The sequence below is a fragment of the Pteronotus mesoamericanus genome, unplaced genomic scaffold (assembly GCF_021234165.1).
Source record: "Pteronotus mesoamericanus isolate MK-2021 breed Mesoamerican mustached bat unplaced genomic scaffold, CSHL_Meso_final contig_291, whole genome shotgun sequence".
NCBI lineage: Eukaryota > Metazoa > Chordata > Mammalia > Chiroptera > Mormoopidae > Pteronotus > Pteronotus mesoamericanus.
Window position 1 is genome coordinate 4,878,706 of NW_026555124.1, and position 23,942 is coordinate 4,902,647.

General features: G+C 33.0%; 1 protein-coding gene across 2 annotated transcripts in view; it reads left to right on the forward strand.

The window, feature by feature from the left end:
- The window catches only part of CCDC88A (coiled-coil domain containing 88A), a 123,782-nt gene that overhangs the window by 85,818 nt on the left and 14,022 nt on the right, over positions 1-23,942 (forward strand). For both annotated transcript variants that reach the window (XM_054575430.1, XM_054575431.1), the window contains exons 17-25: positions 1,154-1,295; positions 4,572-4,736; positions 8,570-8,731; positions 10,420-10,697; positions 10,913-11,056; positions 14,138-14,324; positions 18,609-18,754; positions 21,245-21,337; positions 21,466-21,680. In XM_054575430.1, the coding sequence (XP_054431405.1) occupies positions 1,154-1,295; positions 4,572-4,736; positions 8,570-8,731; positions 10,420-10,697; positions 10,913-11,056; positions 14,138-14,324; positions 18,609-18,754; positions 21,245-21,337; positions 21,466-21,680 (1,532 nt within the window). The remainder of the gene's footprint in view (positions 1-1,153; positions 1,296-4,571; positions 4,737-8,569; positions 8,732-10,419; positions 10,698-10,912; positions 11,057-14,137; positions 14,325-18,608; positions 18,755-21,244; positions 21,338-21,465; positions 21,681-23,942) is intronic.

The window sequence follows — 23,942 nt, forward strand, 5'->3', positions numbered from 1 at the left end:
AGTTTAGTTGTGGAATTGAATGCATGAATAGATAAACAAAAATTCAGTAAAGCAAGTTTAGTAATAGAGTTGTAAACAGTGCTACGCAATCACTTTTGTCTTTCTGTTTTAACAATTCTTGTGTCTTTTCTTGCAGCTTAGTTTCCTAGGGTTATCTTCTCAGGCATCTTATCAGTTCATTCTGTATGCTGAGCATTGCCATCATCTCAGCTGATATCCATCATCATTCTCTGCTTACTGGACATCCCTGTCTGGACAGTCCAGAAGCAACTCAGGCATCACAAATTCAACATCCAAAGACAGAATTATTAAATGCTTTGAAAATTTTTGTTGACTCAAGCTGATACCAAAATGAATGAGATGTGTTCTCTATGCTCAATGAACTTAAAATCTGCTTGAGCAGAAAATATATAAATTAATTACAGTACATGACAGAATATGATAAAATTTTTCACTTCATACTTTAGGTTTTTATTTCATTTAGACATTAAGATTCTTGGGTGTAAGACATAGATTAGTCATAATTCCTAGTTTATGATTCACTCATACTGGAAAAAAACTTAATTAAGAATAATGTAATTATTCATGAACACACCATTAAAAAGGATAACAGAAATATTGACATCCACACCTATCGGCCTCTTCTCGCTCTGTTGCCAGTGCCCTGTGTCTTTAGTATATCATTCCCTTTTTAGAATATTCTGCATGTATTTTATACCCTGAAGATAAAGTCTTCAGTGAGTTTCAAGTCTTAAATATTAATTATGTTCTTGTGTAAGTACTTTACACTTCATATTATAGACTAATGTTTGATAATATGTCCTTCACTTTTTATAGAGCCTATTCTTATAAAACTGAAAGGAATAGTTTAAGACATAAAACTAAATAGTATATAATGCCTCTTTCGAGCATTAATTTTAGCATTTGACAGCCTAGGCTGTAATCTGAGCTCTGTTCACTCAGTGATTTTTGTTTTTCATTACCAGAAATATTTTAAAAGAGGGACTCTAGGAGAGGAGAATAATTTGCCACTTTAAAGAAAACTATATTATTAGATCTATTTATGGCACCAGTATCAGTGGTAATAAATTATCTTTAAAAATTCTTTTCTGACCACCAATAACAAACTTTTATTATTTTTATACTTACATAGTAGGTACAAACTTTTGGAATCAAAACTGGAATCCACTCTAAAGAAGTCCCTTGAAATAAAAGAGGAAAAAATTGCTGCTTTAGAAGCTCGATTAGAAGAATCCACAAATTATAACCAGCAGTTGCGCCAAGAACTTAAGACAGTAAGTGATTTCCTTTGAAAGAATTTTGATTGTTAAATATTTGGAGAGAAAATTGTAAAGTAGAAAATAAAACTTAACATTAGTATTTTGTTTTTTCTTAAATTTGAGTGTGTTCTTAAATAGATCTTTATCATGTGGTTTATGACAAACTATTTTTTCTCCACACCGTAAGTTATTCAGTCCTATATTATGTGTGTGTATTTTATGTGAAGTTAGGAATGTATCAGAATTGTGAGAGTGGGATAGGGAAGAAGCAGCCTTGTGTCATGGGTAAAAGCTCTCAATGCAATAATGACACTTCACTCTGACACTCTTTTCCTGTTCAGAATCCAGGTGAAAGTTTGATAGGCAAAGATACAGGTGTGAGAATACCAAGAAGAGGGAAATCATATGTGGTATAAGAAAGCACCTGATCTCATAAATTTCAGGGTTTTTCCTAGATCTGTTTTCTTGTGATATTTAGAATTATTCAGTGAATTAAACAAGATGGGGTCAGCTGTCTGTTTTCCGTACATGAATAAATTGAAAATAAAAGGACTTGCCAATTCCATTGAGTCAACATAATACTAGATAGGGAGAACTATATTCTTTTTTATTCTTCCTTTAATATCTCCGCAGTGCTCCCAGGAATAGTCAACTAAACATTCAGACCAATAAGATTACTATAGGCCACATTATGAACCATTTCATTCAGAAGACTATATAGTAAATTACAAGTAGGTAAGGTACTGTCCTCCTTCACATGGGTGTCTGAGAATCATCTTCCCACCAGATGACAGTTCAGGTGCAAGCGAGATTCATATTGGATGTGTGTGGGAGCTGCCCTGGCTTTAAGACTTTATGCTCCACAACAGTCATCATCTTTTGCAACAACTCCAAAGTCATAGATTTAAGATCTCCTCAATAGTTATTAATCAACTTTAACAGTTGCTGCACTCAGAGTTTCAACGATATGGCTTCCTATTAGGTATTTATATCGTTCTCCCGGTCCAAATACAATTTACCAGTAAAGGGTCATATTTCCCATAAGCAAACCTGCCCGATAACACAGAACATTTCAATTTCAATGGGTTTCTAGAGAAAGTTAACCAAAGATCAATTTCTAATACAGAAAGGAAAAAAGGTTTTGTTCCTCATTTGCCCTTACCATCATTGCTGATACTTGTCTCAGACATTACCATGGAGCAAGTATTGTTACAGAAGAAATTCTAGAACTTTGTTTAGTTAACATAAAGGATTATCCAAAATATAAAGTAAAATTTGGTGCCAGATTTCATTAGTCTGCTTTATTTCTTGAATTTATTTATTTTTTTACCATATTAAGCAATATAACTAGGTTACAGGTAAAGCCAACTCATGAAGTTATTCAACTAGAAAATAAGTGTGTTTGCATATGTGTCGGTATGTATCTATTTCTAGTCTAAAAGGTAGAGATTTAAAATCCCATCATCATTTTTTACTTCCAGTCATTTTGGCATAACTGCTATTGGACTAGTTTCCTGCCATAAATATGCATTCAGCTGGAATTATACTGTCCTGATATTTAGTGCAATACATGAAGAGGTATACTCTTCAATACTTGAAGATAGACTTGAAGTTAAATGTGAATAGGGTAAGGCCTAAAGTAACTACTAAAATAGCATGACAAAGAGTATGGCTAATATGGCAGCAAAAGAGATAAAATAGAATTGTAAAAAACATCCAAAAGAAGACATAAAATAAAAAAGGTGGAACAAAGTACAAATTAGACAAATAGAAAACAAATGCCAAGATGGCAGGTTTAAATCAAATCATATCAGTAATCACATTAAATATAAAAGGTCTAAAACACCAGGTAAAAGTCAGAGATTAACGGATTAGATAAAAAGGCAAGACCTACCTACCTATATGCTGCCTCTGAGTAACAATGATGGTAGTCGGTGTTTTATTTTCTTTATCAACATAAATTAGAGATTCTGATTAATGATACATAAAGTATCATTGTTTGAAGCTTAGTTGTAGAACCATGGTCTAAAAATGAGAAGCTTTGTGATTTATTCTCAGTTCTTCTTAATAGTGGCATATTTCTTTAATCTTTCTAAGCCTAGGGGGGGAGAAAAGACCCAGTGGGAAATCAATGTAAAATAGGATACTGGAAAAAATGTCACTCATCTCTGTTATTAGGGTATAAACAATGGGGTGGGGAGAAGCTCAGGATCCCAGAACACCGATTAGATCACTTGCCATGCTTTAAATTACATCCTTTCTTGGTATCTTTTTCCTTTAGTCTCACATCATTATTTTCTAACTCAGTAGTAACATATTTTATTGTTGAGTCATAAGCTTTCTTAAAGTTTTCATTAAAAGTTGAATTATTTCAAATGTTTATCCTTGCTTTAATATAAAGCCTGAGGTAATTGAGAAATTTTTGATAAATGTCTCCTAGGATAAACTAGTGATTCAGGATAAGTATAAGAATAATAATTTCAAATTGAAGGGAGCTATTAAGTTAATAAGCAATTTTGGTAATGTGAGTTGACCAGGTTGTTTTTTTAGAGTTGGCTCTCTTCAAGTAGGATTTGGGTGTAGTCACACCAAAAAACCTTGGATAAGATATATCCTTTGATTGCTCAGTCTTTATAAAATAAATTACAGTAATTATATGTGATAGATCAAGATCTGAATAAAGATGTCATTTATTTAACACAGCTCATTCTAGACAACATATACTTCATAAACAGACAGGCTTATATAGGTCTTTCCTCAATTTTAATTTAGATCTCTTTTTAAGAGGAATTATTACATGCCAAATCTGTATTTGTTCTTTTCATGGGGATCTCTGAAATCTCTCAATCGGCTATAGATACAGCTCTTAAAACAGTATTTAGCAACACATCCTAGTCTTCAGTGACATTTTCATCATAAAAAATAGGATAAGAAATTACAGAATATATTGTAGGAGCATGGCACATGAACAGAGTATATTTCACAATTCTAAGGGAAAAAGAATTACATTTTACAAAGCATAAATTGTGGTTATGCTAATAGTGATAATTGTACATATTCCTATTTTTTCACTTTTTAAAATTATTTTTTATTAAATTCATTGTTGTTACATTGGTTATAAATAAAATTACATAGGTTTAAAGTGTACAGTTCCATAATACATCATCTGTACATCATATTTTTTAATAAAATCTCTTACATTCACCAGACCAATGCAGAGTCAAATTAATTGTAAGAAATAGAACTTGGGTGATTTTTTCCCCCATTAAAATATTTTAAATAAAATTTTAGGTGAAAAAGAATTATGAAGCCCTTAAACAGAGACAAGATGAGGAAAGGATGGTACAGAGCCCTCCTTCAGCTTCGGGTGAAGATAGCAAATGGGAGCGAGAAAGTCAAGAAACAACCAGAGAGCTTCTGAAAGTTAAAGACAGATTAATTGAAGTAGAAAGAAATGTAAGTACTTTAAAACTTTTTATAAGAATAAAGATTTTTTGAAATAATATATAACTCAAAATTTATCTAATCTGTGTATGTAGCTCTGTTCATTTTATACTTTCTTGACTGATTTATTTTGTAATAAAGACAAGAACTCATAATTTATTATTCTCCATCATCCTCACATAAGTCCATCAGCGAGCTTTGTCAACTCCATCTTGAAAATATAACCCAAACCCATTGACTTCTCTCCATTTTTGCTGCTACCTCTCTAGTACAAGGTGGCATCATCTCTCATATCTGGACTATTCAAATAGCCTCCTAACTGGCCTTCTCTCTTCTATTCCTGGCCTAGTCTAATCCATTCTCAATGCAGTAGTCAAAGTTATTTTTTAAAACATAATACAAATCATACCACTTTCATACTTAAAATCTTCAATAGCTTCCTATTACAATTAAAATAAAATCCAAATTCTTTGCTGTGTACTGTAAGATCCTTCCTGACATTACCATACCTGGCCTAGTACCATACCATTCTTCATACCCATTCTGTTTATTATTCTGGGGATAATATTATCTGTTAATATCTGGAAAACCCAAAAAAACAATGCCTAGCACATACTAAGTAAATTAGTGCTAGTCATATTGGCATTTTTCTGCGTGTCCACAGGTCTTCTGTTTGCCTCCCCTGCTGGGAACACTGGCTGGCTTCCCTCAGAATTCAGGTCTCATGTCACATATCTCCTGCAGGATGTCCTTCCTGACCACTTCCCTTAGTAGACAAGCTATCCTCAGCCTGAATTGTTCACTGTCACACCACTGCCTTATTTATCCTCTTCATAGCACTCTTTACTTATGAAATTACATTATTTATTCATTTATTTATTTGTTTATCTACTGAAAAAAGCTCCTTGAAAGCAGATAGCTTGTCTTTGTTTTTTACCACTGTGCCTTCAGTATGTAGAATAATGCCTGGTAGATAGCAGACACTTAAATATTTGCTGAATGAATCCAGTAAATATTTGACAATAAACAGTAATTAAATGAATTCAACAAACATCCTTCAAAGATGAATAAGCTGTAGAAGCTCACATCCTAACAAGTAAAATAGTTGAGGTTATTTTTTTTTAAATATAACATTAATTTAAAACTTTATGCCAAAAAGGCAGAAATTAATTTCTTATACCATTGATTCCTACTTTCTCATCCAAAAATAATTATTATAAACATCTTTCCCATTAAAAAATTTTGTAATTTATCTATATATAGAAGTATATTTCTGCCCTGACTGGGTGGCTCTATTAATTGGAGCATCATCCCATTGCATGAGGGTTGCAGGTTAGATTACCATTTGGAATGCACGCAGGAAGCAATCAATGAAGGCATGGATAGGTGAAACAACAAATTGATGTTTTTCTCTCTCTCTCTCTCTCTCGCTCTCTCTCTCTCTCAAATCAATTTTTTTAAAAAGTTTTTTTAAAAAAGTAAGTTTATTTTCTTTTTTTAAAAAACCTGTACCTGAAGAAATACTTACTGATTTTTAGAAAGAAAAGAAGGGAGTAAGGGAGGGACAGAGAGAGAGACAGAGAAACGTCAATGTGAGAAACATTGATCGGTTACCTCCCATATGTGCCCTGACCAGGGATTGAATCCACAACCTTTTTGGAGTATAGGATGATGCTCCAACCAGCTGAGCCGCCCAGCCAGGGCAGAAGCATATTTCTTTTACAAATTTATACCTGTGGAATCATATATAGTATTCTTACTTGAATTTTTCAATTACGTTGTCTTGGAGATCTATTTTAGCAGATAGAGAGCTATCTCATTTTGTTTAATGACTACATATTCCATAGTGGGGGTATATTAGCATAATTTATTTAAATAAATTTCACATCAGTAGACATTCAGAGTATTTTTTTCCAGACTTTGCTGCAATGAAAATCTGTATATAAACATGTTCATAGGATGGTAAATTCCTGACAGTGGAATTGCTAGTCCAAAGGGTATATATACATATTAGAGTGTGTGTTGTAATTTTGATTGATATTGTATTAGCCTTTCAAAAGCACATTAATTTTCAGTCCCATTAATAGAGTACCCATTTTTCCAGATTAGCATTGGATATTACCTGCCTTTTAGTTTTTGTTAAAGCAATAGGAGAAAATATTTTAATTTGTATGCTTAAGTTATTAGTATATTTTATGTATTTCTATATGTTTATAGGCAATATATGAATATGTATTTTTAATTATTCAGTGATATATACATATATGTACCTCTATCATTTAGATTAATAATTACATGTTAGACAACTTGGCTGGCATATAAAGTCCTATAAGCGAAATCTCTTTCCCATTGATTTCCTTTAAAAATTTCCTGGTTGTCATATTTTAGCCATTTTACATAATGTGTTTATAAAGATGGCTAACCCTATATTAGGTAAGTTTTGTGTTTTTACCAGTACTTAACCACATACTTTCCCATTGTAAATTTTTTCTGCTCTGAGGTACCCTTTCTACTCTCAGTCATCTCCTCTATTTGTTACAGACTATAGGAATTTTTCTTATTCCTAGAATCGTGAGAGCTTGTGTGTTTTGGTTTCTGAAGAGCTGAACTACAGTAGTACTTAACATGTAACTGAAAAAGGTTTTACTTCTTTGGTATGTCAAGATGGTATATAAATACATCAGTATTCTATATTATTTTTTCAGTATACATATTTTATCCTTTTTATTTGAAAAAAATGAACAAAAGAAGATATCCAGTATCAAAAGCCATCTTGAAGCATTTTACTTCCTTAACTTTGATTTTTATGATGTAATAAGTGGGTTAAATCATGACTCGTCTTTTATACAGTGGCCAGTAGTATATATAACATGAGACCCTACAAAGACAATGTTATTTTTGTTCCCTAATGTAGGTATGATAAAAGTGATTTGTTAGGATTCAGTTGTAAATTTTTATGCATGTTGCAATTACATACAAATCCTAGCCTTTTGTGTATTCAAGCTTTTTATTTTGGTTTTCTAAATGATTCTTTGTTTATATTTTTTGATGCTAATTTTTAATGGTTATTTAGAAGTAATCCTGAAGATATAATATTCATGACAAACATTTTAATATCTTGAACATTAAATGTAAAGATCTATGACTTGCTCAATAATTCAGCTGTTTAACTATAAAACTGAAATACGGCCATATGTACTGGAAGAATTGAAAATGGTATGTTTTGTTTGGATTTTCTCTACATATCCTATATGTGAAATGGAGTTTTAGTGAGTGTTTTGTACTATGAATAAAATTACTAAAGAAAATATGTAACATCTGTTATATCTACTATGCACTAAAATTTTTAAACACATGTTTAAGACTGTTTCTACTTCTCTCCCAAATATTTTTGTTTATAAAGTACTTGGTTTTGCTACTATCCTTGTGACCACCACATATACGAACACACATACACACTCCTTTGGGCAATTAGAAAAGGAGCTCTCCATTGACTAGAAACAGCCCCACTTATTCTAGACACATTCGGCACTTTTGAGCAGCCTAAAAACCATACAAGTGACAATCACATTCTAGTTTCTTGTGTTACTCTCATTTATAATGGTGTATGTGATTTTTTTATATGTTCTTATAAAGCAGGCAGACATAGTAGTCTATTAAGATTTTATAATTATTGCTTTCTTTTTCTTAAATATATTTACAATTTGGGATGGGGGAAATGTTTTCTCTTTTTAAATTGTTTGGATTTTTTATTATAATGGTAAATACTCATACAAAATTTCAGTATCTATTAAACAAAAATAGTTTGGTATTCTATTTTTAATATGTATGTTTTCTTTATTAAGAATGCTACACTGCAAGCAGAGAAGCAAGCACTGAAAACTCAACTGAAACAACTTGAGACACAGAACAATAATTTGCAGGCTCAGATTCTTGCACTTCAGAGGCAGACTGTGTCATTACAAGAGCAGAATACTACTCTTCAAACACAGAATGCCAAGCTTCAGGTTGTAATGTAATTTTGGGGGGGATATGCAACCAAAGTCTTAAATTATGCTATTAAAATAACAATGACTATATGTGGTAACATTGTTTTCTTAGTGAGTGAATATAACAATTAATTGAAGATAAGTTAAAATATTTCTATCTAGTGCTACACCAAACTTTCAGACATCAGCATTTTCAAAGTATTAGAGCCTCTAAATAGTAATTAATAAACTTACTCAACAAATATAAATTCAATAAACACAATTTTATCTATTATTTGCTTTATGGCCTTTTACCATAAACAAGTTGATTATATATAATCAGGTAGAAACCCTTGCTTTAGAGTATGGTTGTAGCATACCATTCCTTGTTTCATTTTTAATGCTTTCTTATCAGTAAGTTATTGTAAAACAACATAACATGAGAGTTTTGTCTTCAGAATTGTCCTTAGTTCAAAGAATCCATGTTGCACTTAACACTGCCAGTGTTTTTTCAAATAGAGTGATCAGGTGGAAGATGGGCAACTCTGAAACCTCTTAAAGAGCAGAAGAAAAAAAGTTCCACCTCTGAATATAAAAGTCAGTTTTGCTGTAACTCTTTTATAAATGGTAAAGCAAATGGTCATTTAATTTGGACTCAAGAAAGTATCCAGTTCAGTTTTCACAAGTAATAATTTTTCAGTTCTATCACCTCTCACTTCTAGAAAATGATAAATTAGCATTTCAAATTCTATCCTTTTTCATGAGTGAAATACAAATTGTTGCTAACCACTTTCATTTAAAATAATTCAATGTAAAATATACATATGATGTAGATCTTATACATCATATGTGTGTGTGTGTATCATAACACCTACTAAAAATCAAAATTAAATGATAAGTCTTATTGTTTGGGACACAAAAATCCAAACTTTCTCAGTGTAATGTGCATATGAGGTCTGTCCAGGAAGTATCCAGCCATGTACTATGCCAAATAGAGACATTTATTGAAGAAGATACAAGAAACATTGTATATAGGATAATGATGCCTATGTCCCCTTCAAAATAGACACCTTGGGACCTCACACAGTTCTCCCAGTTGCCATCAGTTGCATTGTATTTTCCTGAATCTCATCGACAGTCTGAAATCTCTTCCCTTTCAACAGTGATTTTAGTTTTGAGAAAGGCCAAAAATTGCTGAGCACCAAATCTGGGCTGTCGTGGGGCTGAGTCACTGGGGTGATTTGATGTTTCACCAAAAAACTGCATGGAACATGATGCATGAGTGCGCATTGTCATAATGAAGCTGCCAATCACCGATTGCCCGTAGCTTGGCCTTCCAAATCATCTGAATTGTGTCCACAGAGGAATATTCAAGCTTAAAATAAAATTTGATGCAGATTTGTTGCTCTACTCACTCAGTCATTTTGAATATGAGAGCCACACAGCACATACATACTCAACCGTGTTTACCACCCCAATGACTAGTACAGTGAAGTCATCATTGTTCACACATGCACATTCCAGTCCACTCTCCTTGGCTTCCAGGTTACATTGATGTTGCACGAACTGTTCTTGTTATATTAACAGTGGTTGGACTTTTTCCAGACAGATCTCATATATGGTCTCTTTTATTTAGAGCTTCCAAAAGTTAATGTAATCTTTTATTTAAAAAAAAATAGACAACATAAGCTATTTTTCTTGTCTGATAAAAATATGCCTTCTTATAGGTTGAAAATTCCACACTTAATTCCCAAAGTACCTCTCTGATGAACCAGAATGCACAACTCCTAATCCAGCAGTCTTCCTTAGAAAATGAAAATGAATCTGTAATCAAAGAACGAGAAGACCTGAAATCTCTCTATGATTCTCTGATTAAAGATCATGAGAAACTGGAACTTCTTCATGAACGGCAGGCTTCAGAGTATGAATCTCTCATTACTAAACATGGAACTCTAAAGTCTGCCCACAAAAATCTTGAGGTGGAACATAAAGACCTTGAGGACCGGTAATTTATTATATTTTCTATGTTTTTAATTTTAAAACAATTTTTTGTGGGTAGTTTAATAAACACTGTGTTAAACAGATCTAAGCAATTATGTAGGAAATTCATATAAACTTACATGTTTTGTGACACTGATATATAATACTCTTTTTTTAATTCTAAAATATTTTTCTCCCTAAAGAAATATTATAAACCAAATACCTAACTTTTTTTTCCAGTTACAATCAGTTACTAAAACAGAAAGGACAATTGGAAGATTTGGAAAAAACACTGAAAGTAGAACAGGAAAAAATGCTGCTTGAAAACAAAAACCACGAGACTGTAGCTGCAGAATACAAGAAACTCTGTGGTGAAAATGATAGGTAATATTTATATATTATAGTTTTGTATTATTCATTATATCCAATGCTGTATACTACCCCTTTATAAAACATCCATAACTTAGAATTTTAAAAGAAAACCCCAGCAATAAGTAAACTACCCAACAAAACCATGCAGCTAGTTATAAAATGGCTCAGGCAAAAACCTGGAGCTCATTTTCTCTCTTATTGTTTCTCTCTTGATTTATTCAACTAATTAAGTTTTTAAACTATATTATATAATTAAATTTTTGTACCTTGACAGCATTTGCATACTTTATTGAAACAGAATGTAATGAAACCTGATCCTTTATATCTTTCTTTTTGCTGGTCTGGTATCCCAATTCCTTTCTTTTGAAGTTGCTACTACAAGTGAGCAGTCTTATCATTTTCTAGCTGATTTATTCATACTTTTATTTTTAACTAGTTTAGATATTAATGGTTTCATATTGCCATGGGGCAATTATTTTTTAACTTGAAACCTTTGGAAAATCAAAACTTGCCACTGGTAATCAGCTTGCCTCATGAGGGTACATTTTCAAAAGTTATTTTAGAAACCGAAGAAAAATTTGAACAGCCTAAACATTTTCACTGCATTTAAACTGCCATACTGAAGCGCTGAAAGGCAGCACACAAAATTCAAATGGGGGTCATTTATAGTTTGTCCTATTATGAATTTAATACAATGTGCTTTTAGAATTAAACTTCTATTCCTTTTCCTTAACAACAACAAAAAAATCCCTAAGCTTCTAGAGTCATTTTCATTTTCATGCTCAGTAGTTTTTAATTTAGTAGCTGTTACAACTAGAAATTCTCTACAGTGGTATTTGAACTTCAACAAGCTCAACACCAAGCTACAGCCACAGAGGATGTCTTGGTACAGTGTATACAGCAAAAGACCAAATTGTGATAAGTTATAGAATATAAAGGCAGGATCATTTTTATTACATATGTAACAATGGGGAACACATGTACTGTGGAAGTCCCATGCTGAACTTAATCTTTTTCCAATGTTAGAATTTAAACCAAACTGGGACAGTTTGTGAACTTGAGTAGGCCTTTCAGGAATCTAATTTTATACACCACTGTGGAACCTCCAGAGAAGGTGCTCAGCCTAAATCGTAGGAAGATACTGAGCACAATAATAAGCCTGAACTAGAAGATTCTGCAGGCTTGGAAGGGACGAGTGGTCCTGACCATTTGTTTCTCAGATCTGTTCTTGCCCAGCTTTTACGCACTTATGTCTGTGTTGTAAAGAAAGAGAAGATTTTAAATAAAACCTAAAAGAGGTGTTTCACCAGAAAAAGGTATTTATGCAGACTTGTCTGAAGAATACTAGTTTATCCATTCCTCTGAATAACCTAAGTTTTAATCTTATTTAATATCAAACCAAAGAAGTTTCTTCCATGGACTAGTTTGTCTTGGCCTCTTTAGAACTGTGTTCACTAAATTGCATGTTGATGTTCTTAGATTTGAGGGGCAGTGTAAAAATCTCTCTCGAAGAGCTCACTTTAGCATTTCCCATAGAGATGAGATTAAGAACATTGTGTATTATATCTCTTTATATCCAGCCCTCCATGAAGCCTTGACAGGAAAGTGATTTCCATAGGTATTGATATGCTGCGTAGCTATCTGTCACAATGAGGTTTGACTAGGTGTTATTCCCACTGCACGCATTCATTCATTGATTTGACTTGGTTATGGAGCATGTTCTTGTTTTAATGTTTCTGGTATTGCCTTTTTTTTTAACCAAATCTTGATTTTTTAATATATTATTTTATTATTTATAATTCTTGTGAGCTGACTCAGTTTCTTTGGAGAATGAGTTGAAGTAAATTAATAGATGTTCTGTAAAACTACCATCCTGAGAAAAAGTTCGTTTTGTTCAGTTACCGTCGCCTTTTGTGGATTCCTGATCTTCATGACATAAGATAAAAGTTGATAAACTATAGCCAGCTCAGCAGGCCAAATCCAGCATGTAGACTGTTTCACTGTAGCTCCCAAACTAAGAACAATTTTTATATTTTAAACCAGCGATTTTCAAACTTTTTAGTCTCGTGGCACACATAAACTAATTACTAAAATTCTGCAGCACACCAAAAAAATATATTTTTTGCTGATCTGACCAAAATAATAGGTATAATTTTGATTCATTCATACCAGATGGCTATTGTTGTGTTCACTCGTGTCATTTTTTTAACTTGACAATCTAAGAAAAAAGAGGTCAGTGCTCCTGACAAAATAGTCAAGTATTACATGTTTTAAAATTTTTTGCAGCACACCAGTGTGCTGTGGCATACCAGTTGAAAACTGCTGTTTTAAACAGTTGCTGAAAAAACAGAAAAGACAAGCTTGCTATAGACTGCATGTGGCTCACAAGCCTAAGGTATTTTATTTACTCTGTGGTCCTTTACGGAAAAAATTTGCTGATCAGTGCTCCTAGAGATCATCAGTGGATGTTATTCTAAAAGTATAATAGTGAAAAGAAAAAGAAACAGTTCTAGTTTGATATTTACAAAAAAAATCTAAAATTTATCATTAATAACTGGGGACTACATAAACATGAATAATTTGTTACAACTGCAGAAATCTCTATAACTAAAATTTTGGTTTAAGCTTGAACATCTTGGTTATCTAGCAACAAACAGACTGACAAACTATCATGGCCCATCTTGATTGACTAATTCTTTTAATCTGATTGATCTTTCTTGAATTTTCGCATTGAATTTTCGAATCTTTGAATTCTTTATGAAATCAAAACTAAATCGATCATTTTCTGTCATTTAATCTAAAATTTTCTTAATATTTTAAATTTTATATGATAAAATTTTGCATGTCTTTGTATCTTCAATGTATTTAAATAATAGAAGATTTCATTTCAAGGGGAAAAAAAGGCACTCAGTTTTTTTTTTAAACTTAGTTTTTACAGACTGGAAAGTGGCTCTTGATCAGTTTAGTAACTGACAAAAGAATTCTTTATATTCTCTAAATATGTCTGAATGTAATATACAGCATTTTCACATTGTGTAAATGAAGTCTATTAAGAGAATCTAATTCTGTTTCTATCATGATTTCAAATTATAGGTTGAATCATACCTATCATCAGCTTTTAAAAGAGACTGAAGTTTTACAAACTGACCATAAAAACTTGAAGAGTCTTCTAAATAATTCCAAACTGGAGCAAACAAGATTAGAAGCTGAATTTTCAAAGCTAAAGGAACAATACCAACAGTTGGACATTACATCCACTAAGCTAAATAACCAGTGTGAGGTGAGCTTTCACAAGATTAATCAGTCTTCCTTCCTTTAGGCATCCAGACACACCTAAAAACTAAATAATGATATTATAATGATGATAGCAGTATATATAGTTAGTGGGGTATTTCTAAAAGAATTAGTCAGGGATAATTGAAAACAGTAAATCAGAGAAACTTCCTTTATTATTCATGTCAATTTTTTTGCTATTAGTTTAAATGTATATGTTCAGATACTTTGAAAATTGTAAAATCATGTCCTTGTTTAATGAAAAAAATGTTACTGGCCAGCTGGCATGTACTAGTAAACCAAATAGGTAAAAATCTCTCCCCTTGTGGAGTGTATATTCTGGTGGAAGGAAACAGACAATAAACATAGTGAGTGAAATATTAACATACAGTGTTTCAGTGTTTTGTTACATATGGCTGTGTAGCAAATTACCCCAAAACTTAGTGGTATAAAACAACCGTTTTTTATGCCCACACATTCTGTGGGTCAGAATTTGGACAGGTACAGAGAGCCAGTTTGTCTGCTCACTTGCAGCTGGGCCCTCAACTGGAAGATTCAAAGACTGAGTGCCTGTTGGTGGCTGATGCTAGCTATCAGCTGGAGGTATCATTTTCCTCTCCATGTGTCCCTTCCCCCGGGCTGGTTGGGCTTTCTCACAACATAGTGAGACCCAGACAAAAGCCATCTGTTTTAATGATCAGCCTCAGAAGTCATGCAGCATCATTTCCCTGCATTCTATTTATTGAGATGGTCAAAGTCCTGTCCAGATTCAAGAAGAAGAGAAATAGACTCAGCCTCTTGATGGAGAATGACAAGATTCTGGGAAAGCGCATGGACTGCAAATACTGCTGTAACCATTTTGAAAATTAGCCTGCAATATATAGAATGTTACAAACTGATATTATGCACCAGTAAAAATGGAGTAGGGTAAAGGAGGATAAAGACTGCCAGGGGGCATGAGGGAGATAGATTGAAATTTTAACTAGGCATTATTGAATTTTCAAGATTTGAAGGAGATTTAGGTATTAGTATGCAGATATTAGGGGAAAAAATATTCCAGGCAAACAGCCAATACAGTGACTCTAAGGCTGGGGGGATCCTGGAGTGTTTGAGGAACACTCAAGGAGGCCCGTGTGGCTGCAGTGGATTGAGCAAAGGGGAAAGTAGTGGGAGTGAGATCAGGGATGTGGCTGGGCCAGATATGTTGCCTTGTAAAAAATACTTTGACTTTTATTCTAAGTAAAATTGGGAGTCATTTGGAGGGTTTTGAATGGAAATGATATATGGCTATATATACAGTTCTATTCTTAACATAACTTCATGCTTCTTCCCACTGTGGTTTAATAAAGTACTAAATGTTTTGAATTATAAAAAGGATACTGAAAGTCTTAGATAACCATTAAATTTTATGCTTGGTATTCTGTGGAGTTTGAATATAGCTTAACATCTGAATTTCATGGAACTTTTAGGGAACCAACACTTAAGCAAACCTTTATATAAAATTAGAGATAGCCCTGGCTGGTGTGGCTCAGTGGATTGAGCGCTGACCTGCGAACCAGAGTCACTGGTTCGATTCCCAGTCAGGGCACATGCCTGGGTTGCAGGCCTGGTCCCAGGCCTGGTCCCCAGTTGGGGGCGTGCGAAATGCAACCACACATTGATGTTTCTCTCCCTCTCTTTCCCTCCTTTCCCCTCTCTCTACAGATAAATAAATAAAATCTTTAAAAAAAATTAGAGAGAGACTGTATAAGAACCTTAAAAGCTTTTTGTCTGAAATTACAAACCAATAGAAAGAAAAATTACTTTGAAAGCATATACAGGGTGGGACAAAAGTAGGTTTACAGTTCATATGGAAAATAACAATTAATAAATAATATTGTTTCACATACTCAGAACTGTAAACCTACTTTTGCCCATGCTGTACATTTAAATACTCAACAAAGCTTAGAAATTATAAACCATTCATTCTGCCTGTGATTTATAAAAGTCAAAAGTAAAATATAATTGGGGTAGTGAACTTATGAAATGGTAGAGTGAGGAACATGACAAATCAGCTCCCCAAGAAACAATAAAATTCAACAAATCTATCACAAAATGATCATTTTAGGGCTCTAGAACTCAAAAGCATACAACAAATTAATAAGCATTTCTTAAAAACTACTTAACTTTGGATAGGAACTACAGTTGTCTGAGGCATTGTGACTTCTCCCATTCTCATTCCCCTCCCCATCCCCTAGTTTCAACCTGGTACTTCTGCCAGGGTGCAAGGCAAACCATGAAAACTAGCACTTTTGCTACAGGCAGGGACTGACTTGATTTGAACAGAGCACAGAAAAGCCGCATGCCTGCGAGAGTTGTTAAAGGCCAACTCTCAGTCTGAGGTTGGAATACTGATTGGGACAAAGTAACAGATCAGCAGTCTCACTAGAAATTAACTGAGATCCAAGGAATGAGACAGCCAGTCATAGTGGGTCTTGAAAATGTCCCACATGTCACTACTAGTCTGGAAGGCTGCTTAGGAGAGACAAAGAAGGATACTTAGCCACCTACTTAACCCTGGCTGATTGTACCAACTTGAGTCAAATGTAAACTTTTGGCTTTGGGCCAAGTCAGATAATTTGGAGGAAGTGAAAAAATAAGTATCTTTGTGGCAAGGGATAGTGATTGGAGGAGAGCACAGTAAGTGTTTCTGGAATACAGTTAATGTGCTGCTGCTTGATCTGGTGGGTGGTTTCACACATGTGTTCACTTTGTAATAATTCATTGAGCTGTATATACACTTTAAAATTTGTTCCTTTTTCTGTATAAACGTTTTATTAATGTCTTTTGACACAGTAATTCTGTATAATAACCATAATGGACAGTAAACATTTATTTTTGCTCATAAGTCTGTGGGCCAATTGAGCAGATATGCTGATTATGTGTGGCTATGTGAGCCAAAATCAGTTGATCTTAGTAGGGCTTGCTCCTGCATCTGCAGTAGCTGATGTACTCTGAGGGTTATCTGGTCTAGGGTGGCCACAGCTCTTCATTGTTTACACAGTCTCCCATCCTCCAGTAGGATTCCCAGAAACTAAATGGCGGCACATAAGGCCTCTTGAGGCCTGGACTTGGAACTGTCACACCATCATTTCCATCTCCTTCTCTTGGCCAAAGGAATTCCAAATTCAAGAAAAGAGAAAACAGATTCCACTCTTTTATGGAAAGAGTGAGAAGTCACATTTTAAGAGGATATAGGTATAGGGAAGAGGATAACTAGATTCAGTTTCACAGTGAATCTGCCACATGTTATATTTCAATTTAATAATATATAAGTAAATAAAACAAACCACAATATTGACAGTGGTTAGATCTAAATGGCTGTTTATGGATATTCAAAAATAGCTTTTCTATACTTTTTGAGAATTAAAAAAAATTTTTTTAATCTTATATTTTTTAGGAGGAAGGATTAGTGTTGGCATTAAAAAAAAAAATACAGATCTCTGGGCTCTATTCCAGATCTGCTGAATTTGAATGCTGGCACCCAGAAATCTACATTTTTAAAAATATACTTTAAAAATGATGCCAAATTTTGAAAACCATTATTTTGGGCTTTCTGACTTATATTGGATCCTCTGGCCTAAGGCATATTTCCTTCTAATTTCTGTAAACTACAGAGAAAAAGTAGCCCAGTGCTGCTGGCAGCCCAACAACCAGCAATATGAGCTGGCAATACCAGTCATTGACAGTATTACCTGACTCCTTTGTTCAAGCCACAGAAAGTATATACAGACTTTTAAGGTTCCTTGAGAACAGTGGTTGGGGAAAGAATTAAGTTTATTAAATATCATAGGCATGACACCAGGTACTTTACATACATTATTTAATCTTTTCAAAAATCTTGCAGGGTGGGAATTATTATCTTCATTTTATAGATGAGGCCACTGAAGCTCAGAGAATGAACTAACTTGTCCAATATTTCATAGCTACTTAAACAGAAGGCCAGAGGTTTGAATCTAGCTTTTGGACTCTAAATAAAACAATTTTGAAGAAAACTTTTGGAACTAGTAACTTATTTTAAACCCAGTGTTTGTGAGAATTATGGAAGTATATATGTACAGCACAAAACCCAGTTCTTAGGCTGTTATTGTTACTCAACTAATCACTCACATTCGATCAAAGGGTGACTATCTAATTGTTCAGGTAGCAGGAGACATAAGTCTGTGAAGCACTCTATTTTTCAGATGCTTTGGGCGTTTATGTTAAATGTAAATATTGATATTTTGAAAAATAAATGTTTGTGTTTAAACAGTTGCTAAGCCAACTTAAAGGAAATTTAGAAGAAGAAAATCGACATCTACTAGATCAAATTCAGACACTAATGCTGCAGAACAGAACACTGTTGGAGCAGAACATGGAAAGCAAGGATCTTTTTCATGTTGAACAAAGACAGTACATGTAGGTACCAAATAATTTTGCACTCTGAAATATTACTCATGGTTTTATACACGCAATTTCTGGTGGCAGAGAAAACTCAATGCTAATTTTTTTAACATTATTGTTATTTCAACATACATTTTTTTTTAATGCTTATGTTCCAGGCTCTATTCTAATAACCAGAAATACTAACATGAAAACATGAGTACTGCTCTTAAGGAACTAGTAATATAAAGGGAGAAATACAAATAATTGTCATTATGGAGATATGTGGGTATGTGTAGGAAGCCATAGAAATATAGCAACCTTCATCTGGGAGAGGCAAGGTGGACTTTCCAAAGTTGATTACTTGAGCTGAGATTTAAGGGTTCAGTCAGAGTTCACCTAATGAGGCCTACAAGGCCAATACAGCAGCAAATGCAGAACACAGCAGTGTGATGAAAGTGTGCCCTGGTATGGTATAGGATCTAAAAATTAGTTTTTCTTGCTGGAGCAAAATCAAGGAAGGAGGAACAGCAGAAAAGTGGATAAACACTCAGGATCCACTTCACAATGGTTTTTCTATGCCATACAAAGGAATAGCTGAAAAATTTGAACAAGGGAATAATATGATCACATCTACATTTTTTAAAAAAAAGTGGCATTTTTTAGTATGTTTTGGAGGTTCTGAGAATAGAGACAAGAAGTAAGTTTTATGAAAGCTGTCACAATAACCTACTGAAAAATAATTCACAAGCAGTGGTATTTGAGATCTGATACAAGAGAAATGTGAGAAATAGAATTGACAGTGCTTAAATTATTTTTAAGTTATGTCTCCATTGAGAGTGGAAGAGTCTGGTAAAATAGGATTTTGGCCTGGGCAGCTCATTACACTATGATCCACCTTTACTAAACTCTTCGCCTTGTCTCTAAATGGGAAGCATCATAGTAAAATAGAAAGCACAGATGTTAAAATCAGCTCCTAAAATTCAAATCCCAGTTCTTCCTATCTCTTGTTATGTGACCAGACTAGTTACTTCATTTTTTTAATCACTGGTTTCTTTTTCTTCAAAAGAGAGGCACAATACCTACTAGGATTATCCTGAGCAGTAAGTGAAATAATACCATGATGTACGTGACAGTGAGCCAGGCATATATGAAACCAGGATACATGATACATTTTTTTGAAGCATTAATTTTATTATAAAATTAGGGGCAGGGAAAGTTATTTTTATATTAATATACAGATATATCATGGAGCAAAAGCAGACTTTGCATGAACTTTTAAGGTACATGCAAAACTTCAAAGAAATTTCACATTTTCGGCTGGTCACTTTGCACTATACCTTCAATTCTTTCAGGGGTATGTATATCTTACTCACACATAAGATGTAGTTTAGCTTAAGCAGTGAATCTATCTAAAGCTCTTGGCATTTGAGTTTCCTGTCTCTTAAGCAGAGGAATTATCCAAAGCTGTATCTTCTTAGTATTCTGACCTTTGGTGATTAATCCATTTCCAGGGTTTTAGTAATTATATCTATATATTGACTTACAAATATTACTATCTATCCTGACTTATTAAATTTAAATCAAAATATCTATCTTGCATGTTAGACATTTTTTGCCTGAATGCCTGTGCCCCATGATCCTAGCAGGGGTGACAAAGACAGGTAGTACTGAGAATTTGGAGGTTCCTGATAATACTTGAACAGGAGAAAGGAGAAAAGAATTGGGAGGTTTAGGCTGTCTGCTATTTGTGTGGTAGTATAACTGTTGGCAACGTCTGTTCAGAAAGCATCTCCTTCCATGTACTCTCAGTTTCTTCCAGTTTCCACTACCCTAATTCAGCCTAATTTAAACATTACTAAATGTTTGTATGATTCTTTGGCATCACAGTTTTTTAGAGAGTTCATTTTACTTTTATTGTAGTCTGTGATCTGTGATTTTTCTCTATATAATATATACTACCAAGAACATAAAAATGAAATGTGGTGAAACTAGTACATTCATACATTGCTTAAGGCAGGAAATAATTCTCTGCAAGTAAATGAATCCTAAATAATTCTGCCATAAAGGAAAAATATTTGTTTGCATGAAGATGCAGTTGCAAGATTATTTATTATATTTGTAATTGTAAGCAAACTATTCATTTTAATTTTTTGCCTATATAAATTAAAATAAATTACCCTTCATTCCAAAAATAGGGAAAAAGTCAATGTTGATGTAATGTTTAATAGATGTAAAAAAAAAAATGTTAAGAGAATTCCTTTGGCATAATGAGATTGTAATATGGAAAATTTTTTCAAACAGATCCTGTTAGAGAATTAAAACTTTAAATACTACTTTTATAATTTAAGTAAATTGTAAATTTTGGGGAAAATCCATTATTACTACCTAATAAATTCTTAGCTGTCACCTGTAGTATCTGTATTTGTTTATGTTTTGAGGAGAAGTTAGAGCATAGTTGCAAAATAATATTTATAACTATACAAAATATGATGCATGTCCTAAAATTTAATTTTTATTTTTTAGTGATAAGTTAAATGAATTAAGACGACAAAAGGAGAAATTAGAAGAGAAAATTATGGATCAATACAAATTTTATGAGCCATCTCCTCCCAGAAGGTACTATTAACCAAATTTTACTCATTTTTATTCTGAAAAAAGAAAGTTATATTTTAAACTTCTAATTTTGTGAAGGATTTATATGTTGAATTTTAGACTGATCAGAACTTTTTAAATTATTCTATCAGGAGAGGCAACTGGATTACTCTAAAAATGAGAAAATTGATAAAGTCTAAAAAAGATATTAATCGGGAACGTCAGAAATCTCTAACATTAACACCTACCCGCTCAGACTCCAGTGAAGGATTTCTTCAACTCCCCCATCAAGATAGTCAAGATAGTTCTTCAGTAGGTTCAAATTCTTTAGAAGATGGCCAAACTTTGGGGACCAAGAAAAGCAGCAGTGAGTGCTTAAACTCTTTAAACATTTGTGATGCCTAGTATTGATTTAGAAGTCGTTCCAAAGGTTTGTTGTTCTGTTTTTTTTTTAAATAACTTCAACAGTTCTTTAGGATAATAGTTTAATTAATGCATTTCTTTTTAACTCCATACAATTATAAAATTTATCGCATACTATAATAGTGCATAACCATATGATTTTCTATATTGTGTGTTTGAAGATATCCCATATACAGAGATACCGTCATTTGGCTAGAGGTAAAATAGTCTAGAAATAGCATTTGAAATAAGAGCCAGAATACCTCTGCCACTTGCTAGTTCTGTTAATATGGGCAAGTGTTTTACCTTTGTGTGATACTTAACTGAGTGATTATGAGAAGCAAGTGAGAAATATTTACAAGAGCTGATTTTTATAATTAGAATAATAAGTCATTTTACAATGAGGTTTTACTCATACTTTGGTATCAAAGTGGAACAAAGTTACATTGAGGAAAGCAAAGAAATAGGTATGAGTGTATTAAAAGATTTAGAAATAATTGAAGGTTATGAAAATTATTGAGTAAAGGAGTGCTTGCTAAAGGACTGATTAAAATAGATGAGATAAATTTGTGCATAAACTTTAATATATTTATTACAAATATAGAAGTATCACATAATGTGTCCAATGTAATTCATAATTTCTTAATTTCATTATTAGTGTGCTTAGCTAAACAGCAAGAACAAAGTAAAAGCCTAAAGAAGTATATTTTAAGAGAAAGAAAATAATCAAATGTTAGGTCCTTTGAAGATATCCAAGAAGTTAATTATCACTGCTCTTATAAAATTAGTAAACAGTATACTTTGAATCCACTTACTCTATCACCACAGTCATTGAATTTTAAAAATAGATTTGTATATATTAAAAATTCACTAGTATTCTTTTGAAATAAATAGCAGGCAAAAACATCTACTGTACTTCCATTAGGAGTAGACTCTCCATATGGGCAACTCTCAAAGCGCTCAAAAAAACTATATGTAGTAGGCTCAAGAAAGTTGTTTAATTCTATATCTCCACATAAGATTATTGTTACCTGGGTCTTTTGCTACCTACTCTTGTCAGCCAAATCTACATGAAACCTCTGAGTATTGTAGAGAGATCATCAAGTTTTTCTTAAGTTTCCAGATAATTTAATTTTATCTCTATCTTTAGGAAGAGAATACCTGAAATTTTATTAAATAAAAAATGGTAATGGGTATACTTAATTTTTTTAATTAAAAAAAGAAATTTCAATTCAGATACGACAGCATCCACAAAGACAGGCATGAGTCTTTTCTGAGGCCATCTTGTTTGTTTTAAATATAGAGTGGGGCAAAAGTAGGTTTAAGTTGTGAGTACACAAAAGTTTATTCTTGTATTATTATTTATTAATTACTGTATTATTTTCTATTCTAACAACTATAAGCCTGCTTTCACTCTACCTGTCATTCTTTTATATTCTGTGCTGAAACCTCCAAAATAAGAATCAGATGGAAGTAATATTCTCCTTTCCTGCAAATACTCAGTTTAAAAATTTTTTAAATAAACACGAAACCCAACAATGGTAATGTTCCCTTAATTACAGTATGGTTTGGGAAAAGAACATTGTGTATCTAAAAACTAATTGCCATAAGAAGGGTCATATTCTGCCACTGGTAAATTTGAAACTCCTTTTATCCTGTCCCTTTTGGAAAAGTATCTGGCTGTCAGTAAAGCAGTCTTTGGAAAACAGAGAAAGAAAATACCTAAACAAGATAACATGTGCATGCTGCAACCACTCAGCTTTGTTTTAGCTAAGTGTCCATTTTTACATTGTTTTCAGTTCATTTCTTTTTAATCATTGAAAATAGCTGTTTTGTGAAGCTAGAAAAGAAATAGATCAAATTAAATCCTTAATCATGACTATTCCTGATAGCAATAAAAAAAATACGTTAAATAGCTGTAGGTACATTGTATTCTCCTTAATGAATGATTCTTGTCAGTTTGTCAAAGAGCTTTATTTATAAGATAATGGCAAACGCTAAGAAAGAGCAGAGTTATTAAGGTTGTAAACAATATGTTTTTAAATCTTTATGCAGGTTGTTTCCCTAGCTTCTAAATTTCAGTTCCAAAAAGGCGTAACATTCTTTTTTGTATTCAAATCTACTAAGTTATAGTTGAAGAAAGTTAGTGATTCTGGTGAACATTTTTATTTCTGTGCTAATGACTCCTGCTGTAGTTATAACCCTCATTTTCATTCCCCAGAATTTT